The 25,896-nt window shown below is 29.5% G+C and overlaps 1 protein-coding gene across 1 annotated transcript; it reads left to right on the forward strand.

Moving 5' to 3' along the window:
* Positions 1 to 17,152: 17,152 nt before the first annotated feature.
* On the forward strand, positions 17,153 to 20,120 carry LOC100573802. Its single transcript, XM_003243771.3, has 2 exons — positions 17,153 to 17,620; positions 19,634 to 20,120. The coding sequence occupies exons 1-2, from the start codon at positions 17,258 to 17,260 to the stop codon at positions 20,003 to 20,005; spliced, it is 735 nt and encodes a 244-aa protein (XP_003243819.1). The 5' UTR covers positions 17,153 to 17,257; the 3' UTR covers positions 20,006 to 20,120.
* The last annotated feature ends 5,776 nt before the right edge of the window (positions 20,121 to 25,896 follow it).

Below are 25,896 nucleotides of genomic sequence, written 5' to 3' on the forward strand. Positions count from 1 at the left end.
AGTTCGTGTTTTTAAAAAAAATTATCCATTTAATATTATTCCAAGTATGTAAATAATTTAACTTGAGTGCTACGAGTATTTAGATGATTTTTATATTCTTATTTTATTATACAAACGACTTTTTTATTGCTTACATTATATTCAAAACGACGAAACATGATATAATATTAGCATATTGGGTTAATAAATGTAAAATGTAAAAGAGAAATATTTAGAATTGTTCGTCACAGTTTTCACAAGTTACAAACTCAATATTTAAATTATTGTCTTTTTTAAATCTGAGCAGCTATTTTATAGTAGGTATTATAAATTATAATGGAATTATATACGATTTAATATTGGTATATTGACAATATAGCCCATCCTTAACTGTAACATTATAAATCAATTATACTATTGGAGTAGGTACTAGATAATTGTTTCCTATACTCGGTACTTATGTCTTATACACAATGTCTACCTATTATGTAAGTCAGTCGTCATAATAACTAATAATTAATGTCTGATAATATTGCAAGCGAACAGTTAAAATATTTAGGTGCGTAATATATAGCTGTGTATTATAGGTACAGCTCGCGTTAGTACTGTCTATAAACTGTAGTAAAGATTATGAACACGGGTTGTTGTGTCACTTATTTTGTGAATAATTATTTCGTTTTAATGGAATAATTATTATAACCATCTACGTGACAATTACTATAAATTATAGACAAATGGTCAACGAACGTGTTTGTATAGCATATTAATACAATTGTAATGCTATTGGTCGAATAATAATGTTGGTAGTGTACACAAAGAGTAGCGTAGACCTAACCATAGATCGTGGTGACGTGGTGTTACTAAAAAATTATAGCAAGACTAACGTTATATTGAATAGGTACCATATTAAATCTAATACACAGTATTATATAAAGATTAAAATATAAACTTACTAAAAGAATGCTATTAAAAGATTTATTTTTTAAACACATGCTATTATTTTCATTACTAAAATATTTGTATGCATATCTAATTTAATACAATTAAAAATGACACTACTCATCACGCTCTTGTGGTGTTAATTGCATTGTGCATTTTTAATTTCAATAGTCATCAAATATTCGTTCGTGATTCATTAATATTCAACGACTATAATTCGATAAATATAAATACAATAGAGTTCTAGTAACTAATAAAAAAAAAATTTAATGTGACCAGTTCTTAATAATTAATATTAATGATTTTTATGAATTTTTTTCAATAATTTTTTTAACTTTAATATAAGTTGGCGCAAACAAATTTGACTTATACGACTTGTCCGTCAATATTAACGTACATATACTAAAGTATACGTGTGAAAATGGAAGTAAATAAATATGATAAGAAAATATCTCCATCATAAATAAATATAAACGGCAATTATTTACTCATAGTTAAAATGTTAGATTATTATTTAGACACCTTGATCAAAATGTCTTATATTATAATATATTATTATGGTTATTAATTATTATGACGTTGAACCTAAACAATATGTATTATATATTTTCATTCATGTCTTCCTAAAATAATATGTAGGTACAGCTCTTATGAGATATGATTAAAATTATTTTGGATTCGGACCTTATTAATTAATAAATCTACTCTACAACAGAATATTTGATTAGTGACCATTATTATTATTAATTTCTCTCGTGTTTATGTGAATAAATCAAAGTTATATAATAGATCAATATAGATGGCTTCTTTTGATTGGCCGGGACTATGTATGTATTTCTATTAGTTAATTAAATTAAATCATTAATGTAGGTACTCTTGCTATAGTAAGTATTAAATTGCAAATTTTGCTAATTTTGCAATTTGAGGAATTAACAGAAATAATAATGAATATTATGTGCAGTACTACACTTAAGGTGAATCATACATTTGAATTAGAATTATTTTTAATTATAAATGCACACAATTCTGGGAATATACTAAAAGTTAACGATTGGCATTAGCACAACTGGCTTTCAAAAACTTTTGGCTAGAATATATTTGTCTTCAGTACTATATACACAGAACGTCAGTGCACATAAATATATATTTATATACGTAAGTAGGTCGTTAATTAATTTAAACTCGTCTAAATGTAGTGTAGAATTTATTACACAACTTTATACTATGGGTTTATCGCATATTATACAAAATACTAACGAGCAACAACATGTATTTATTTTAAATAAATTATCTTGTACAAAATCTATGAAAAAATTTAACTTTAAAATGCACATACGCTCAATAATGACTTTAGTATTTTTTCGTGTCAAGAGTATCGCGAAATGTTAAACGTCAAAAGAAGATACAACTCGATAATAATCGCGTACAGCCAAAATGTGAATACATTTAAATTTCAAATAGGTTTTTTACTGTTTCATTTATTTATTACTTTAGGGATTTTATTTTTTGCTTTTGCCAGGACGGTTGTAAAATGAATTGCCGTTGTTTTTACTTGTTCATATAATATTATTATATACACTCCGTCGATAGATTTATTAATATTTTTGACAAATAGTTAATTTTTTTTTATTTAAACTCGTGGGGGGAAACGTTGTAATACAGAATATAGATATAATGTTATAGCTATTACACGAAAAACTATACGCCGGGCCAGGAGTGTAATGTTTACATAGCTATAATAAAGTAGGCCGCAGATTTGTTTCAACAAACAAGCCTCGCAAACTAAAAAAATATCCAATACACTGCAATAAATATTATATGAGCTATAAATAATTGAGGTTCACACTTGCGGGCGTTACAACGCGTATATAATCTTATCATTGTATTCATTAAAATAATATAATATGTTCACCGTATGATAGTTCATCGAGAATTGTCGTTTTCTCGTTAAAACTAACACAGAAAACCGGGAAACATGATTGACCACTCTGTATACGGTATAGTAAACATCGTGTACCGCAGGAACAGTATTGTACAACATTATCAGCCAACTACTTGCTATATTATTAATTGATTAATATTACTATAAACAAAACTGTATAGGTACAACTCTTTATAATATGTTAATGTCCTATTATGGCTGCGTGAGTTACTATAAAAATAAATACACACACCAGGAGTTTTATATAGATGATAGATCGACGGAGAATATAATAATTATCCTTAGAGATCGACTATTCTTTATGCATCAGTGAAAAATGTAATATAAGTATATTTTTAGTAATAACTAAAAATAAAATTGTACTAAAGTATAATAACATTTGAATTTATACAAAGCCTTAGAAATAATTGATTAGGTATTAATAAATTTCTAAATAATATTAGAAAAAAATTGACATGACGCATCACATGTCTTGATGGTAATTTTAAGTTTAAATGTGATATTTCATATCATATGTGAGTAGATTAAAATCTGGAGAGTTAAGTTGTTCACTGCTAATCAAATAACTGACGTGCATCACCCCGGCGCCACTCATTTGGAATTTTTGAAAATTTTCTTTACCAATATTTAGTACCATTTTCAAAGTACAGTCTGGATTATTTTTATTCTTCTAAACTTTTCTAAATGTTTATCAATGATCTGTATGACGGTACATAAGTGCGGATACCTCGGTGTTAAAATGTTTATAACATTGTAAATTGTAAACATACAACATAATTGTAAATGTACAACTCCTATAGTATTTGCAGTGGTATATTTCAGTGAGGCATGCAAGTGTCTTTGTTTTTGTATAAGTATATTAATTTTAATTATGTCAATAATAATAAAATTAACTGTCAAATTAGCACTAAACAAAATAAAAAATGAATAATTCAAGAAGTTGATTAATGTAGATCGTGTATATGGAGGGAGTGCCTATTAACGAGTATTAATAGAATTGTATCAAACAAATTTAATCGCTGTCCACTGGTTGAGCTTCAGATATACGTCAGGGTACCGGTATACAATACATCCTACCTACTACCTAATATAGTGGTAGCAAGCAAATTTGATGACTACATCTCGTATCAGCAATATTATTGTGCAATAATGATTTTTGATGTCCTGCCACTCCCGCTGTATTCACCAACTATGCATACGTACTATGTACGATTTCTGCACGTGCTCCAGTCACGGGTTACGCTTGTTTTGTATTTGGATATCGAACAAATAACACGTGCAGACCTATTAGAACACTGCAGCAGCTACAATATTGCGGTATAGCCAGTCACCGGATAGGTGATTAACCTATAGCAACATGGCAACAATAACATATTATAATGATATAATTTTAGTAGAGACATTGAGATGAGTGAGAGAGATAGACTGAGATTGATTATGGTTAATGTGACGAGGGGGGGGGGATAGGAGAGCCACCTGGTTTGTATCCGCTACCCATCTACCTATATATACTTAATACTAGCTACGCATTATTGTGTGTGTACAAACCACACGAAGATGATGGTGTGTGAGTTGATTAAATGGGTGAAGGGGAAAACGGGGTATTCCGTATGATAAGGTTTTATCAACATTGAGTCAATATTAAAAAACAAATTGATGAATTTTTCCATCATCATAATAGTATGTTGATTGTTATCGATAACCGTTGACCTTGTTCAAGTTTATTGTAATAAATTTCCGCTCAAATACCCACTAGGTAGCACAAGAATGCATACAGCAGCTGCAATAACTCATTTTTTTGTTAATACTTTGAAGTTAAATATAAACATACTTTAATTCTTTTGATATGAAAATATGAAATCTGAATGTAAACTGTATTACCTAATTACCAAAAATAAAGTACTTATAGATTTTTGAACTTTATCATTTAAAGAAATATTCTATACTTATCTCTTTTAAATTACTGTTAATCTGAAACCAAAAACTGTGAGGTAAAACTGTTGGGGCAACATAATATATTACACTGTTTACTAAATTATAATATTTATTTTAAAAAGTATTTATATTATATTATTATTATATTATTATCTAATTCATTTTTTTTTTAAGCCTATTATAATATATGATAATGTAGCTAACAATATTTCAAATACAGTTTTACATTTAAAAAAAAAAATTAATTTTTTTTTTATTTTTCTTATTTTACTTGAAAGTTAGTAGTATGGTTCTGCCCAGCCATCCCCTTTGTACAGATGTATTTTTCGGCGTAAAAATTGCATTTTGCCGTCGGAGGTGCTGTAACGATTTTTGAGAGTAACATTATTTTTACCACCTATTCTGTGGGCGTAAAATATGAGCGAAGCTAGAAAATAACTTTTAAAACAAAAGTTACAATAGGTCTATACATATAATACAACGTAGTTGAACATTATATTACATGTTTATTGTGTGTGCGTTAGTGTGCAATAGCGTAGTATTGTTTAGTTGGTTACTTTTTGAAACTAGGGATGTATCATTGTGGTATATTATTTGTATTATTATTGAACGAATGTTATCTGGGAAAATAACGATCGTCGATCGGGTGGGCTTTTGGTGAAATAGTATTACACTATTACCCATATTACTATTACGTATATATATATTTACACAAATGTTTCAACCACCGTTTCGTGTTTATATTATATATATATAGTCCACGTATATATTATATAGATACTCCGTGAAGGACCTTTTATCGCGGAGAATGCGCGCTTGCAGTAGGTACATATATATATATACACATATATTATTTACAATATATATTCTACACCCACATATATAGGTAGTACCTATACATCTGAAGAGCTTGAGGGAGCCCAGGTGAGATTTGGTGGACGTGATACTACATGAAGATAAATAAGTTTGAATTCGTTATATGGGTACGTTTTATACGTGTATGTTGTCGAGAATAAACCACTCGAAACGTATCCGATCACTATATTTACCATGTACAGGTTAACACCTAAAGATTATTAAACAATATAATATACTTATATAAAAGACGTTTCATCCGATATAGGTATAAACTGAAACACACGTGTTCAATCAATAATTCAATGGTCTAATGAACGTGAAGTTGCCCCTCCCCCGACTTTGACCGATTGATTCAAAAAATTGATTGATACTTTGCAAATCAATTGCAAATAATTGAAAATTGGTACCTAATTATTTTCAATCGATCTGCAAATGTATTATTGGCACAGGTTTTTAATCGATCTGACATAGTCCTGTCAAATGTTTTTTAGTTTATATAGTAATAATTTTAATAACATATTATTTGGAAAAATTCTAAAAAACGTATTTGAAAATGAACATATTATCATCAATCATCGAGGATCGATTAATAATAATATATTAGGTAAGTACTATACCTATTATATTCTGTATAAGCCCATATATTATGTATTACTATTATATACATTTTTTATTATTAGTGTAAATAAAATAAACTGTCATTCCGACAAATCTGTCGAGTCAAGCTTTGATTTGAAATACAAAATTGGATATCCAGATAATATTTTATATACCTGCGACCTGCATCATCCATATTATAAAGGTACTCGAGGATTCCATAATGCCATCCCTAATTCACCCTACGTGCTTTTAATACTTAAACGAATATAAGTTGTAAGGGAGAAAATAACATGATTATTTAATATTGATTACTGATTAGGTATAGGTAATGTTTACCAGCAGGCAGCAGCGCAGTTGCAGGGTAGGTTGTAGGTACTCAACGACCCCGGGCCCCACCTACTTTGACATTACGACGTGTACAACCGGCCCCTAGGAAATATAATGTATATCAATCCTCAACAAAACAAATCATATTATAATCTGTGATAACAGAAATGAATCACAACAAATTTTCGACCAAGTGTAGGCAAACAGTTTAGGTAGGTACCTATACGCACTGGCCTGTACACCGGCTTGAATTACATATCTATGGAATGCCAACGATTGTACAGGTCAGAATACGAGAATATCGTATTATTATGTTATGTAACATAGTATGTCACGATTGTTTATTACTAGAAAAATCGTTTTGTTTTATTATTGACAGATCAAGAATTATAACTTTCGAGATTAAAATCTAAATAACGCGGATATTAGCTAAAGTCAGCTAAATTTCATATTATCGTACCATAATATGTAAAATATACGTGCAGTGTATTATAGTAGTATATTATACACATTATAATATGTATTTATGTTATTATATATATATTACAAATTTATACTTAACCATACTAAGAACACAATCTATAAGTATAATCGCGTGTTGTGTAATTTATGATGAATTTAAAGAAACATAAATATGAAAAATATAATATTATACGCCATTATAATATTATTATATCATAGAGTATTAAATAATAATTATCGTATCGTGATAATTTACAGTGAATAAAAAAACAACATTGAATAGAATATTATTATAGCGATTGTATTACCTGTAGGTTAGGTTAGGGTTAGGTAGCGTATATCTGCGTACATACCTACCTATATAAACAGTTACAATCTCAGATTGATCTGATTGAAATTAGGCAATGTTTGCATTAAATAGGTACTGTTGACCGTATATTGAGTCTCCAATACGCGTTATTCAATAGATTGATCAAATATAGTTACACACGTATATTATACACATTACATCATAACGCAACGCATTATGTACTATTTCGTTAAAACTATAATTATGTTTTTAATTATTTCCGTTGAAGTAATTTAATGCACAGGCGTCGTTATTATCCTCTCAGCGGGGTCGTATATTCAGAAAATAGTAAACACTATGATGATGATGAGTTAGTCCGAACCATTGTGCATGTATTGTTATTTGTTGCGTCAAAATCGCTTCTAAACACGATGAAAAAAAAATTCGTATATAGACTCATAAATCGTCAGAGACGTAGGTAAATATTTGTATTATATTAGTGTAATTGTACTCGTCCATCATAACGTGTGCATCGAGGGAAGTGTGTTTGGGACAGTTATAGAAGAGGGGGAAACATTACACAAAGTGCACTTAACCCTCGTCATTTTCTGTCATAATCCGCGTGCCGTCAGGAAACGTGCTTAATAAACAGATTTCAAACACACCAAAAGAAAGTCCATCGTCGCCGACTTCGTCATAAACAATAATAATCACGATCGGAATACAATATAATATGTAGATAATGACAATGGAGTATATTATTGTATTACATAATAGATTATGTGTCTTATCTATCAATTTTTGCGTGCTGCGGGTATTGTTTTTGAATTATTTATTCAAATTTTAGATTATTTCGAAAACTTCCCAAATAATACGCGAGGTCTTTACAATATTATTATTATTACCTATTGCTATTACATTATTGTTTAACAATAATAAGCGGTCTTCGCGTTTCCGGTAACTGTGTCTGCTGCAAGCGACAGTTGACAAACGACTACAATCGTTTCTAAAAAAAATGAACGGTACACGCTGTTTCTACCGGGCATTCATGTCGATTATTACCTATAGCAAAATGTTGACTATTTTTGATTAGTATATCTGACCATCTCAAATGATATCTCGTTTACGGTTGTTAAAGTTGGTATGTATATAGGTACGATTTTGAACAATAAACGTTAAAATCTCTATGACATCATGTTTGTCATGTTCAATAACACAATAATTATTAAAGCATAACTGGGATAACGAAATGTTATAAATGTATACAAGTATACAACATAATACCGATTTATGTTTAGAAAAAAATGTAGGTATGCAGTGGTATAAAGGGCATTTGTTTATTAACCTGTGCACAGGTATTTACTGAATCGTATGAAAAAAAACTTTTAATGACAGCAAATCATTGAAGTTTAATCATTTTCTCGATGTTTGCATTTTAATTGCAACCCGTAAAATTAATGCAATTAACGACGAATAAACGGTAATAATAATAAAAAAAAACAATAAATAAAACAAAAGTAGCGAAAATAATAGCGAATAACTACATAATTGTATATAAATCTTCTGCTATATATATATATATATATATATATATTATATACATTATTCAAACGACAATTAGGTTTACACAAGGATTTTAAGCATTCAAAGTTAATTATGCTGACTTGATATATACATTTTAAATACGTTTTGTGTGCGGCCAAAAAAAATTAGCAGTATTTAGTAATTATATACAATAAAGTACAGCTATATCGATTGGCGTATCGAGACCAAACCTCTGCTCAGATTATCATAAGCCGGCGAATTGAAACTGTATTATATTATATTACACACGAGATCGTACATTTTCGCCTCGACGCATGCTTCTACCTCGTTAAATTCACTCTAAATATTCATGACAATGCATAAAAAACACCGAAACTTACTCAGTGTTTGGAGAAAAAATAATGGTTCTTATATTATACCTACTCCAAAAATCCTCTCAAACTCTGTGTGTGTGAGTGTGTATGTGTGTACTTTAAAGTCACTCCCTGAAAAACTCTATAAAATATATTCTTAAAAAGTGTGTGATTTGGTTATTATATATCTTACTATATTCAGACATCAACAACACCCGACTTGAATTCTGATTTTCTTTTAATTTAATACGCACAGCCTTTATTCCAGATTTTTTTCAAATAAAAGTCAATACACCTTCTCTTTTGAAACCACTTTAAGATTCTTATTACTTTTTTCTCAATCGACTCCATATAGGTATTTTTATTATCTTGATGAGTAATCTCGTCTCGGTATAGGGTGCATTATGACTCTATAATGTAAACATTATTTGATTTAGTATTTGTGAATAGTAATATAATTTGAAATGTTTTATATGTTCCGCACGTTAGCGAAAAAACCTTAGTGCAAAAAGAATTTATCTTGTTGATTTGATTATAAAAATATCTATTCTGATTATACTAAACAGCTGTACTTATAAATTAAATTGCTTTTGAGATAAGATGTATTTGAAAAATTATAAATTCTTCAACAATTATAAACTATAAGTTATAACGATTTATGTTGGTCGTTAAAGGGTTTGATGCAAAATAATATACAATAATTAAAATTTTACAACGTTTCCGTGATAAATGTTTATCACGGTCTTCTATTAATAATTCCTATAATATATTTTCCTTTCTAATTGGGTACCTAAATATACCATGTTTTTATTATTTTATGTCCAATGCATTTTCTCAAGATTAGGACAATTTATTTTATTTAACTGTTTTTTTTAAATTAAAAGCTATACGCATTTAATAACTGCTTTAAAATTCTCGAGTAGGGACAAGGAACTTATTGCTTTTACAATAATGTATTTTTTGTCCGGAAACCCCTTTTAAAAACAGTGAAGTAGGTACTCCGAAAGTTTCATAAAACATGTCTATCGATTGGAAATTGGACGCAGATGGTACTTCGGGTTAATTAAGATTAAAACGTTCGAGAAAATTAAAAAAAAAATAAGAAGAAAAACGATGAAAGACAAAATTGTATCATCATTTCGTGAAAGAGTATGGTGAAAAAGAAATCCGGATTTACTTAGAATTTTTAACGAATTTATAATTTACATTGTTTTTATTGTAATTGGTTGATCGTAATGGATCATTCAAATCTTTGGATACCTAGAAAATATCATTATTTAAAAAAATGTTTACCAAAAACAACTGAACTTTATTTAAAATAGTATACATTTTATAATACTCATTACTCAATGTGACTATATTATCTCTATATAGGTACGTATCTGGTTGGTGTATTGGTTGAACCATTGATAAATTACAAATCATTTTTAATCAACGGTTGAATTTTATTCACACAAGTCACAACCTATACGGACTATATACATAATATAAATTATAATATATTATTATATCGAACACTTGTCGCATTAAAACGCAGTAAAACATAAAACCACGTTCAAAAAAAAAATCTACTCGTTAATAATAATATTATTCAATCTTTGATCATAAAATAACGGTGCACTATAAATTATGTGCTATAAAGGTATATTATTATTATTATTGTGTTACATCGAATTTCTGAGCATTTATTATATACACGATGATATACAGTTTTTTAATTACGAGTTTTATGTTTTATTTTTTTTTCCAAAGATAATAATACTATGTATATACTTAGTATATAGTAGTATAAATCATACACGATTAAACCCAAATAGTTTATTACCGAAACTGGCTACCATTACTTTCATAACTCATTTGGGAACAATGAAATTCTATTTTTTTTCCACCTAATTTCCACATTTGGCAAAGATTCAACGAAATTCACTCCGTTTTAATGGACGAACACACTCCCCTTGTTATATATATTATTATTATTATTGTTAAATGTATTGTAAGAAAAAAAAACTAAGTGTAAAAAAATTGTTATTATATCTATCAGTTCTATACTTCTATATTATTATGTATCTACCTACGCTGGCTCTTATTTATTATGTGCGATTGCAATTCACAAACCGTTTATACTCGCTGTTTTAAAAAATTAGGTACCAACTCGGACAAAAAATTAAATGAACGTGTATGGCTAATCGCGAGTTGTACACGGAATTTTAGAACGATCCGTCCGAGACCGGTTTTCTGTTCAAAGCTCTGCAGCTAGGCCACTTATTATTATTACTATTATAATATTCTTTGTCTGATAACCACGAACGTCGTGATCATAATAGATCGTATTATTATTGTTATTATCACGTGGTATTGTGTTAAGTATAGGTATGGCGTGTCGGTGATAACGAAGTGGTCGAGTTGTATGTGAATACAATTTCTGGGAAACGGTATATTACAAATCGCCAGTCATCAAACGGCTTACAGCTCAGCAGCCCAACTTCATGTGCAAATGTGAAATGTACTTGTTAATATAACTACAGCGGGAACCAAATGATTGCCTACCCGCAGCCTTCCAAAATAAAATCAAAAAATATATATTATATTATGACATATAGTTGAACCAAAGAAAACCATAATATTCATTTTTTGTTGATATAGTATTTTGAAATTGTAGTGTACTCGCGTCTCGTATCATGATAAATATTAAACATTGAATATACAGTAATATAATTTAGGACATAACCACATAGGTATTTCGAAATTATTTTTAAAATGTTTAATAATTGCTTTTGACCCAATTAAGTATCCATGGTAAAATATATTATGGAATTATAATATGAAGAGTGAGTGCAGTACGTATAAAAAAATATTCAGCTACTATAATTTTAGCCTCATTAATCAATATTAGATATATGTATAGTGTATCAGGACAACGAACGTCAAAGGCATGGTAGCCATGATTTAAGTTAATCAATTATAAATTTCATGAACGGATTTTGATAAAATGTAATCAATAAAAACAACTAATTCCTATAATATGTGGTTTTATAATACTCCACGTCCACTGTCCAGGTTTTACTTTTTATACTTACGTACTAACTCTTTACAAACGTCTATAAAAACGCAAAATTTAGTATTTACTTTAACCTTTCATATTTTTTTTGCAAAGGGTAAAATGTAAAATACTTCGTGGAATGTATTTTAATCCAAATTAAAAACTAAAAAAACCATTTTCGAGAAGTTTTTATTTTTATAACACCCAATCCTTTCTGTATAATCTCATTTTAGAAAATACAATGAGGTAAATTTCTAATAAAGGTAAAGTTAAAATACGATTATGACGTTTACTTAAGCTTTTTATGAAAACAGACAAGTTTGCATAAATTTAAATTATAAAAACTTAAAAAAACAACACCAATATAACATTTTTATACCGATATCGCTTCTTGTTTAAAAAAAAGATATATGATTACCGTGCCATATGGAACATGGGATATATACTTATTTAATGTAACTAACCTAAAAATTAAATTACGTTTTTTTTCAACAATATTTGCTATTGCTTTTCTAGTTTAGGTACCTGCAATATAGTATACATATTCCGGTCACATTGTAGTTAGGTACACCTTTTTATAATGCGCATCATATTACTTAAACATTTTTTATGATGGATACAAATAATTAGTTAATGTTTTTACTTTAAACAGTTTTATAGTGAAATTTGACCCTTTGTACGATAAAAAAAAATAATGTACCTACCTATGCATAATATAATATAATATATCGTATAGGTAATTATAATATTTTAAGTATATATCGCATCTGTAGAAGCATCAATATTGAATGGTTTAAATTTTTGACCAGGTGAAATTGCAGGTCTTCGGTGGGGCAATTCCTATGTAGTTGTTACGAAATGAATGTCTTGGGGATTGGAAACAAACTAAATATGTAACGACTCCGCGGGCCGGTGTTCAAGACGACCGTTGAACACAGTTTCGATCCCCTAGGTAAAATTTGTATACGTCGTTATAATATGTTGACCTGAAAGAGCACATAGTTATTTATTTGATGCTTATACGGTCCACTTTTATAGACTATGTAGTATGTACGTTTAGGTTTAGTTGAGGGTGATCACTGATCACAGATCAGGTACCTCTGACGGTCTGATCTGTATTCCCTTGCTCGTATTTGGTGCAGCCAAATTGCATGCCAAAAATAAAAGGAAAAAAGTGTCCGATTTACATGGCATCTCTAAAAAGGGTCGTCCAAAATGCATGGCATGGGCCCATTGCCATCATTTGAATTATATAGTACGTTGAATTTGTACCATCATCATTTTATTTACTTCGTGTACCCTACTATTAAACTCAAAACAAAATATTGAGTTACTATACAGTATACTTTCAGTCTTGAGTCTACAAATGATGGGAAGGGAAATATTACTTTAACTTTATTCTTATATAATTATTTGAAATACAATAACAAATTTTACATTACATTAAATTCAGTAATAATTACTACATAATTACATATAATAATTATTATTATATGTGGTGTTTTAAGTGCCTATATTCTTAATTGTCTCTTATATGTGTAGGTGTATTTTTCTTAATAAACAAATTCTTAAAATAGTTGCTTTATGGTTCAAATATAAACGAGATACGAATCGATAAAAATTTATTAAAAGATATTAAAAGAATTTTAAAATTTTGAATACACAAAATAACTAAAAATTATATTAAGAAAAAATGTAATATACAATATTATGCCTATTATTGTATACTCGGACAGATTCCTTTAAGAAATGACGGTCTTTATTTATTTGCATGTAATTTGAATCTATCCCTCATATTTGGTATTAGAAAATTATTAATATTTATTATTATTCAATGTGATAATACTTAAAAAAATCGTATTACTCCGTAATGGAAAAAAGAGTTGATTTTCATTGGATTTGGTCTTAACTCCAAATTCTGAAATTATATTTCAAAATAAGTATGAACATTCACGTTTCAAAATTTAAAATATAAGATATAATTTTCATTTATTTCTATCACGATATGGCAACATTTTAAAACTGTTTTACAGCTAGTAGATAGCTACTATTTAGCATTTGATTTATCGGAGATGCACGTGCCCGGTCTATACCATTCGCGTTTCTTGCATTTTAATCATTATTAAAATTAATACGTTCATTATTTAACTTTTTATAAAAACAAAAGATATCATTTTTAGAGCTTTTTCTGTAATACGTAATTGTATTAAGTTCAAATGCTTCCATGTTATTATTATTTATTGGCTAATATGTGTACACTGTACAACTGTGTCTGTGTAGTTTGTTCATGTCCATATTACCTTGGATATTGCTACAATTTTAAGTAATGATTACGTTAAATTTTTTTTCTTTTATATTTATATTGTTTCCATTGCTATTATTGGTCTAAACAAATTTTTCTATCAAATTAATTCATTTATTATTCACCATTATTATTTCCGAATTGATAATCATTTGTTATATGATTATTAGTTACGCTTACATATTTTATTTGTGCCATAACATTCCTGTAGTACATCTATTGGTATTTATAATAATGCAGGGATATTCAAAATGATTCGACCGATTTAAAATGTTTATATATTTTTGGTTTTTAGGTTTAGAGATTATGGTACATTAAATAAATCAATAATATTTCAAGTTAATTTAATGGTACCTTAAAATGTTCTGTGTGGCTTCCCTGGGACACACAAACTACAACGTCTAGTTGCAACTCAAATTCTTTCCAAGTATATTCGTTGTAATTAATTCCGTTAATTGTTTAGCTCCTATGTGGTTGATGATGGGTGGTACAAACAGTGTCTTTAACATATCCCCAAAAGAAATAGTCACAGAGCATAAGATCAGCTAGGTGACCTAAAGAGCCAGATACAAAGCATCGGATTATTAATTTTTAAGAACCCTGTATTTCCTTATTATGTTCTCCTGTTTAACCAATTGCATTACCATTTACAATCTCTCGGGTTATTGAATTCATTGATTTAAATTTTTTTTTTTAATAACATAATATATAATTATTAATCTGATAGTAAACAATTTAATGTTTTGAGAAAAAGAAAAGGAGTGGTATAAATTAGCTTGTAGGATGTAACAACGGATGGTTTTTGTTATAATAAGAATGAAACATTGATGACATGCGCCATGTGGACTGGGACAGGACGACGTGTGAAGCGAGAAGGTGATTTAAAATTAATTTTAGTTAATAAAGTAGGCGAATCGATTTTTTTATTTAGTATATTTTTAATAAAAATTGTATTAGCTTTGTGCTTAAGATATAAGGTAGTTTTCTTTAATAGATAAAGTTCACATAAAATATTTTCCACACGCACCCATGAATTGACGTGTAGATAATCAACTCTCTACTGTACTTAAATTCCACATAGGCGTTGTCCTAATTGTATTACTTTTTAAAAATAAATAATATTACTTAGTACTTACAGTGCTTATCCAAACCCAGCTTCCCGAATACAATTACTTAGTATACCGTAAACCTTTGCAGTTGTGGATCCAGTGGCGTCATTTCAGTTTTCGAAAGGGGGGCAAGAGTTTTGACCGGCCCAAAATATAACTAAAAAAAAAAAACCTGTTATCCGAGATAAGGCAAAAATAACTCACTTTTTGAGGGATAACAATGACTAAATAATACATATATAATAATATGTATCATGTATATTGTAGAGGGATACCTTATATTACCTATTAGCTATTATATGATGACTTATTTTGAGAGTAATTTTACCCCAATTGATGTCCTGTTTAGATACACCAAATATGAGTATAAATGTATTTACAAAACATAAAACAAAACATACAATAGGTAAATGATTAAATATGTATTATTCATTTTTGTTTTTAAAGTGTTACTAGAATGTTAGATGCTAGGCATTAACTGGTTATCTTCTAGTCTCCATAGCATCAAACATGTCAACAGCTTGATGGCCGCACCACCAAGAGTTTTCTTCATTTTCAAAATTGAAATGTCAAACAATAAACACGAATATTGAATGACAAGTCCAACCGTAACTCGTAAGAAATGAAGCGATCATAGATAATAAAAGGTTTAAACGGTTTTATTATTAATTATGGAACCGAATACCGATAAACAATAAACAAGGAAGTCATTAATTTTTATCAATTATCTATTAAATAATCACTTTGATAACACATGACTCACAGATACACTATGATTATAATATAGTATAATCATAGACCTTATACTAAGGTATAAGTTCTATGAGTATAATAGAGTAATTATAGGCACACTAATACTCATTGAAAATAGAAGAATAATTCATAATAATTTACCTAATATAAAGAATTAAATAATTTGAAATGTTAATTTATAGCGGGCTTGCGGTCCATATCCAGCCCGCTAATGATAAAGGGGGCAAATTCCCAAATTACGCTACTGAGTGGTTCGGGGTCGTGTCCCCTTGAGGTTGACTCTGTCATACCTACTGCGAATATAGGCACACAGTATTTCGACTTCCTAGTCTTGAAGAAGATTGAAATAGTTATGCATCAGGCATAAGCTTGACTGCAGTTGTCACCATTTATGGAGCTTCTAGAAAATGAACCTGTTTGGCACAATTATTATACGAACCAACCCAAACAAAACAACAGCGATATAATATCTTAGTGACCATGCTACGATGGTGCCGTTTGTGTAGTACGAAAATAAACATGTACAACAACATTAAGATTATTTTCAAATGAACATAATATTGCAAACCACATTTTACCATTGATTATATACTATTTAATGAATAAAATATTATGTTTATTTAGTTGAAATGCAAAATAAAATAAAACTTTTAAATTATTAAACTATAATGATTTTTCGTGTACATTATCACTACTTAGTACTTATAGCAACGGATGTTATTTATTTCATTAATTATTTGAACACAACTACTCATTCAATTATTAAATTAATAATTTTAATAATTCTTAAAACGAATCTATTGAGAATTTCAATAGACATAAAAATGCATACAGAACACAGTTTTAAAAAGTCATACTTTTCCCATTTGAATAGATGCATGCATTGCAACAAAATAAGTGTGCTAGCCCCAGTCTTTAAGTGCACCGGTTGTTCCATGGTAAGTCACCAAAGGTGCTTGGAAAAAAATCAGTACACTATTAACGAGCGTCTGAGGTTAGAAAAACGTATTGTCAACGACCAAAAAACACCAGTGAAAATCAAGTACAATGAACTTGGGGAGCTTCTAGAACCCGATTACCTGTACAATATGTTGGTAATAGAAAAACGACACCCAATATCGTTGATGTCAGAGAAATACCTGAAAGCAAGGCATGCAGAACACAAATCCTTGTTTACTTCCATTCGGGTATGTTACCTAGATTGCCTAGGTTAGAGCTCTAACGATCTTTGTATGAGTAAAATGAATGTATTACTTATTAGAATATGCTAATTGTATAGGACAATTAATAATAAAACCAATAGAGTATTTTTGAACCTAGTTTTCAAATCGTAAAATATGATAAGTTAAACTTCCATTAGTTTCAGAAAACGAAATCAGACGCTCTAGAGAGCCTTTTACTCTTCAGCTAAAACTAATATCACATCTTACATATCGTATTTCATGGTTGAAATATATGCAAGGTTCAAACGTAGATTTCAAACGTAGCAAGGTTCCTTTGATGAAGGTATTTTTCTAAGTGTTTTCTGTCGTATAAAAAAAACTTAATAACCGTACAATTATATAGACAAACAACACAGGTTTATGTACAATAAATCAATCATTACTATTTAGTAGTTTTTTATTTATAATCCGTGTATCTGAAGTTATTGAGCTGGTGGCTATGTTGATATTATTTATACCTACTGATTTTAAAAAAGTTTTCGATACTGTTCATATCCTATTATTATTTTCCACAAGCTTCGACCATCACACTAATATTACAAGGCTCTTAATGCGTTATTATAAATGTTTGGTTCTATCAATTGCTTTCGTGTGCTTTATTTGTCATGTTTTGCTCTGTCTTAGAATAAGTAGCCGTTTGACACTCTTGCCTGTTCAAACTTTCGACATCCATCTATGAATTTAACTCGCCCAAAACATATTTATCGACTAAACGTTGACCGGCTTTATTACTAAAATTGATCACACTCGTCACGACTAGGTAGTCCTTTTTATGTATAGTACACTAAAAAGTCTCACGCTTGCCTTAAACCGTTCGATTACTGTCCTCAATAATGTTTGTATATTATCTCTACCAAATGGCTCATTACTGGAGGCTCCCAACCGTTTCTCCAGTATTAATTAACAATTTCTATGTTTCTTCATACTTTTCTAAAAAACCATTTCCTCTTTAACACATCTTCCCATATACTACCAAGTACCTACCAACAATCGTTAAGCTTAATACTACTACTAATAATAATATAATATTATATTTTGCAAACACACGATAATATTTTTTCAATAAAATGTACCTAGCATGATAATTTTGATCACCTCTTATAAGCAAAATCTATTGTGGTAGAGGTAAGTTCTTAAATTATCCGGATTAGAATAAGATACTTACATATTATTAACAATAAAATTATTTAGATTTATTCATTATACTTAGTTAATTTACCACTATTTTAAATATTTTATTGTATTGCATATTATATTATCTATCTACGTTCTGTTTATAATAGTAAGTATATACTATACCTATATACTATACAATTTAAATATTGTCCATCCACCTCATGACCATGCCCCAGTACTCCAAAACTTGAACTTACTAGCTATCTCTAGCCGATCGCCGTAATTCCCGTGACCTAACCTTCCTTCAGAATATAATTTGTGGTAAAATTGATTCTCCCTCACTCCTTCAGCATATTAGCTTCAGAGTTCCTACACAATATATTCGTAACATTTCTCCATTCAGTGTTCCATTATGCACCACTGATTACCTGAAAAATGAACCTCTCAACTCGATGTATGAGACAGGCCAATCAAGACACCTCCTTCGCCTACTCCAGTTGAATAATATGTTGTTTCATCATATTTCAGATTTGTTTTTTTTCTTCTCTTGTATCCATATAATATATTATATTATGTATATTTCTGTATATTTCTGTATATTATTATTATTGTTAATTATAAATACCATTATAACTACTCTATTATTTTAAATGTGCTTTCTCCCGTCTTTATTAAAATAAATAAATACTATATTCGCATATTTAATAGGAAAAAAATTGCCTGTTTTGGCTTCAATACATTAATAATAATTATTATTACTGAATGAGTAAAAGCAAAAACATTTATTATTCATATCATCGTCATAATATTATAGCAACGTTGTATAATAATTTATCAGTAAATACTAACAATATTGTTTAGGGACGTGCTATTTGCGAATGTGTAACGAGGCCGATGTGGAGAAGATCCGGTCAGGAACCTAATACTACAGGTACTGCAGTTACAGTAACAGTTACAGAACCAGAACAAAGTACATTAATGTCTACACAGGAAATGAGTACAGAAGCGCTAGAACCATTAGTCTCTGCAGCGCCGGACACTAATTTAGAGGAACGGGGACAAAGATCTGTTTCACTAGAACTCGGAGAAAGGGCACCAGAACTAGGTGCAAGGACACCAGAATCTGGAAGTGCTAGATCACCGGAACCGAATGCAGTGGCATCAGAACCTGATGCAGCCAAACCGGAACTCAGTGAACCAGTTTCGGAACTGAGTGTAACAAACCTGGTGTAGAGGGTAGATGATCAAAAATGAATACAGCCTGCATATTTAACTTAGTGCCTAGTCGCCAGAATATTTTGTATTACCTACTGTATTAATAAATTAAAAGTCCTATAACCACTGAACATTTTTGGAAGTTAATGTTTTTAGAATCATAAAATTGTTTATACATTACTACGGTTTTAGAAAAGCCGCTTTACTTAACATGAATACTGGCAAGTGATAAGCAATAACACGTGACTACGTGAGAAATTTAATAAAACCCCCGAATAAGATTGTCCTTTTAGATTTAGGTACGCATATCAATGGATATTACACAATAATATGCACTCTGCAGTGTATAATAATAAATAGCTATTTATCTTACTATATTATAGTCTTACATTATTTTACCGATTGTTTTCCCTACAAGTATGGCGTATCAAGAAAATAGTTTATTATTTTAGATTTCTAACATGAGTTTAACATCTTATATTGTGCCCGTCCGTCTGTTATAGTACATTATAGTTACGATTGTTGATATACTAAAATATTTATTTATTTACTACTGTTCATAATAATTATGACTTCACATAGTTCCAACTTGCGATTGTTTGTATTAAGATATTTAATTACGATTGTTGTATGTTGATATTAAGATAATAAGCTACTTATTGTATAAGTATTTAATATAAATTCATACCATCCAAAAAATACTACCAAAATATTATAAAATATTATGGTCATTACAGATACCAAATTCTTTTTAAATTGTATTTAAAATTATAGTTTATTGCTTTATATTAAAATACGTTTGGAAACCGGGAATTTAGCACAATCGCAGAGTGAGCTTTTCTAATTCTAACTTGTTCGATACTATAGTGGTATTTTGTAGTCGAGGAAATATCATTATTATTTATTACAAAAGACTTTATTTATTTTATTCGAAATTAAATCGTTATCATAAAAGAAAATACATAAATGGAATATAAATCGCTAAGATAGTAAAAGCTTATTTACAGTTAGAACACTTGGAACCTATTTTACTTTAGGTAGGTACCTATATAGTTATAAAATTTTGTTTTCATACAGCAGAATAATAATTTTTGTAGTGAATTGTTTACATTATGGATATAAGTAGGTACATCGTTTATAATAATGTTATTATATTGTTTTATATATTTTAGTTTTGTGTGTTTGTGTGAACTATACGAGTTTACACGTTATCCCGGTAAATAAAAAATTAAAATTAATAATCCATTACGACAATCTAATGCGCGAGGGCGCCAGCGTTGTTGTTTTTCGTATAATAATTAAACGATCGGCGACGGTGATAAATGCGTTTCTATTATGTTTTTGACCTTTTTGAAATTTAATTGCTTCGAATTATAATTATCGCGGAGGAGTAGCCGGGAAGGTTTACCTAACATTAACAGCAGCACCACCTATAATACGCCTGCACCTGTATATATTATGTCTATACACATAATAATAATAATATAGTGTCATTAAAAACTCGACGTTTTCCGTCGCGAACATTTCTCAATCCGATGATTAAATGATTTATACGACGTGCATTTATCATCTCCTAATATCTCATCTGTACGTATGTATTATATTATACTATACACATTACATAGTGTATACCTATAACATAATATATACGAGTATTTATATTATAAATATCTGTATTTTGTAGTTCGGTGCAAGAAGGGTTGCTGTCAAACTAGATTACTTATGTATTTTTGAACCAAATAAAATATCTCAGAAATGTTTGTAGACAACAATTTAAACGGCGAATGTTATAGGTATCTACTTATATAATATAACTATCATAATATTATATCATAGGCGTGCACAGACTTTGTTCGCAGGGTATGCAGCTGATAATATATTGTCAAATGTGCCCCATGATATAAATTCTCTTAAAATTAATGTACATATGGGAGGCCTGGATACAAGGGGGGAGCAAAGTAGGCGCAACTTCCCCCCTCATCACACCAAATCCCTAAAAATTGGATTGTATTTTGTATTTATGTATAATATGTGAATTGTATAATGTATATAATATTTTAGGTCCAATTTTTTCTTTCTATATTCCAGGACCCAAGCATACTTTTTGTTGCTTTAAACTTTCATACATGTATTATTTTTCAATTTAGGCATTTTAATCGTAAGTATAAAGACAATTTAGCCACCCCCCAAAAAAAAAAAAACTGGATTCACCCCGTGGTACATGGCATTACATTATAAACATATTATCACCTATGGTTATTACTTATTATTAGAAAACAATTAGTTTTTCTTATTTTTTTTTTCACTGTAAATGTTTGAGTCATTGACCCTAACAATGACCATAGTATATAAATATATAATATTATGCTGGATTTATTTTCCTTTACGCAGAATAGGATAACTGACAAGTAACTTGAAGAACGCATGGTAAAGATATTTTGTTTATTGATCACTGTTAACCACGGTTATCTACTCAGGTGGGTTCTATACCGCTATGCTGCCTGTGTATATCAATTGTCTATGAGGCATCAATGCATCATAGACCTATAAAGATATGGGTATCCCTAACTATTATAGCTATTTCTTTCCAACAACAAAGATCACGCGGTGTTATTAAAAAACCTCAAATTATTGAGAACCGCTCACAGTAAATATTTTAAAAACAAGTCCATATCGCTATATTATTTACCACCAGTCGAAATTAGGAACTGAGAGTCCAGTGTTGTCTCAGACTATTTATGTGTCCCTTAAAACAAGCGTCTGTCCGCAGGGTATGCAAAATATTTTTCAAATGATAAAACATCGAATAAGGTGTATATAATATTTTATGTACGAAGCTATACAACAACATTGACTATGCAGAATTGTTTGGAGAAACACAATGTATATTCAATTATAATATTCTATTTGGTATTTTTCATATTTTTTGTTTGTTATTTGATTAACTATATTTTTTATTTTCCTCGGATTACTTTGAAGATCAAAATATGTTTTAATAATGATTTAACACACTACAAAATATTATAAACAACGATTTTCAAGAAAAAAATAATGAACTGACATTGGAGTTTAGGACGTCACGTGATGTATAAAGTGTACGATGATAGTTCCACAACTAAATGTGTAGTGTACTATGTAATATTATAATATATTAAATTCATAGACAACTATAGATAGCAGTCACAAGTATTCCAGGAATTTTCCGAAACGCTCAAAACCGGCAAAATCTATAATATAGATAATTTATTTCTGATAGTAACGATTTCGTTGTGTAAATAATAATATTTATATTGTTAGAAATTATACAATATCCCTTTTTTCCACACCGATTCTCGGCCCGTCAAACTAAGCGTGCCAGATCCGAAGCTCTTCTGCTATGCAACCAACCCGCGGTTTAGATTTAGTTGCGTTTTTTCCATGTCAAATAGATATGAAATACCTATATATCATCACAGATGATTCGGTATGATCACAATATGCACGTGTCCCTATCACCTGGCCTATGCGGTAGCTCTATACTTTTGATAGGACAATGTTTTCCCTTTATTATTTAGTAATAATATATTATATAATAACGAATAACAATACGATATAATATAGTGTAAGCTAGTAAAAAGTGGGAAACTATGGTATAGACAAAAACTGTGATAATACATTATTAGATTAGGTAATCTAATTATCTATCTATTTTTCTATATTCATATATTATTATTATGACAATAAAACCTCGATAACTCAAAGGAATATTTTCGCCCCTGCATTTTAATAAGTACCTACACATAATTTTTTCTATAACTTGAATTTTCAATAACTCGAATTTTTTTTTCGCCCCCAACCGATTCGAGTTATTGAGGTTTCACTACATTATTATTATTATATTCTACGTCCGAGCGTTTTGCATGTATAATATATATTAGGTAAACGTTTTACGGATTAACGAGCAATGAATAATTTAGCGCGCGTTATTATGACGTGTGGTGAATACAGTATATTATGTATATTTTATATTACACAAGCTGCATCACATGGCACACATATGTGTCCTCCTATGCCGAGGGTTTATATACCTACACCTGCCGGCTGCGAGACCCATCTGTGGCGGTGGTGCTAAAAGCGCTTTGGCAGCGGCGGCGATTGCGGTGTTTACACACGTCATGCGTGGTTTGCAATCCACTTCGCTCGCCTCAGTGACTCAGAACGTCATCATACAGAGTGATACAGGGTTTTCCGTACGCATTTTATTAAAGAACGGTCTCGTTAAGAGAATGAAATCTATAATTTGAGGTGAGTTAATGAAGAAATTTGCCGAGGTACACAATTATTTTTTATGATCCGGCTATCCCTACTACCTATTTGTTTTCCCAAGTTGAGCACTAAATATAAAGACATATACCTACTTACAGGATCTATCTCATCTACTCATCATATACATGATATAAACTGCAACATGGTATGATCGCAAAAGTCTAGATTTGGTCCAAGTCCGCGCAATACGTCACTTGCTTACCCGTATTATCATTAAATTATTATTACCTACTAAACACTACAATACATCACGTGCTTACCGAATAATATGACTGTCAAAAAGTTACGATCATACCTTGTTTTTATATCATGATCATATAATTGTCTTCGTATTATGCTATCACGATAGTGTATTATAGTTATTATAAAGACAATTATTTAAGATATTTATATTCTGTTTTTAGATTTCCAAAATAACGTATATATATTAATTTTGTACGTCATATAATTATTCTTGTCCTCAATTCGTTTCGTGGATTACCCGCAAAACGATTTTATTTAGCCTGTGCATCATATATTTTTTGTAAGAGTGATATGTGTACAGTGTTAGTAATGTTGAAAAATAAAATGTTGATTTATATAGTTGAGTAGTTCTAGCAATCATTTTACATTTGCAAAATTAATTTTATTAAAATAGCGAATCAACATAATTATTTATATGTAAGTAGCTGACATATTATTATTTATAAGTTTATAAGTTAAAAGAAATCTGTTATGTACATTTTTGTATTTTACCTAAATGTGTAGGTGAACTTAAAGTTTTTTCGTTACTATGATAATTTAAAATTAATAAGGAACAACAATACTCATTTTATGTAGATGAACAACGATTTACCTATTTACTGCAATGTGGTTCCATATGTAAAAATGCTTAAGTATAGACAGTGGCGTAGCCAGGATTATGAAATGGGGGGTGTTTTAGGTATAGATTAAAACCAAGTTTTTACAGTTTTCGTATATAAATAAATTTAGAGTTCAGGACTTGACTTGTTGCACTAAAATTTATCGAAATATGCAGTCAAAATTCTCAAAATATGCTTAAACATATGTACTATGTAGCAATATTTTTATATTAGTTTTGAAAAATCATAAAACATACTGCAGTAGGTATATAAACCTGATAGATAAATAAATAAGTAAATAAATAACAACTTAATTTTTAAAAAAACTGGCGTACAATACTAGGTTAATAAATACCTAAGTAATAACGAATAACGTACGTGATATGCAAACACCGTGATAAACGAACACGTACCTATATCTACTGATGTTCATTTCTTCGTAGGTACAATCTACAATTATAGTTTAAACACAGTTTTGTCACAAAGAACTTATGAAATCTTACATATGCGAATATAGGGCCAACTGTAGCCAAGCTCCACCAACAACTTTAACAGCCCTCCGGCCTCCGCCCCTCCGAAACATTTACTTCATTTTTTCAAGCTTATTCAATTTTATAATTGTATGGTATTAGGCTTCGGCCTCCCCAAATCTAAAAGTTATCGCCTATTGTACCTAACCAAACATAATATTTTTTAAGATATTTTTTAATGTTATCCAAATATAATTTTTCCCGAAAATTGTATGTATATTTAAGTTAAAAA

Source organism: Acyrthosiphon pisum, chromosome A1 (genome assembly GCF_005508785.2).
Source record: "Acyrthosiphon pisum isolate AL4f chromosome A1, pea_aphid_22Mar2018_4r6ur, whole genome shotgun sequence".
In the NCBI taxonomy this organism is placed as follows: Eukaryota; Metazoa; Arthropoda; class Insecta; order Hemiptera; family Aphididae; genus Acyrthosiphon; species Acyrthosiphon pisum.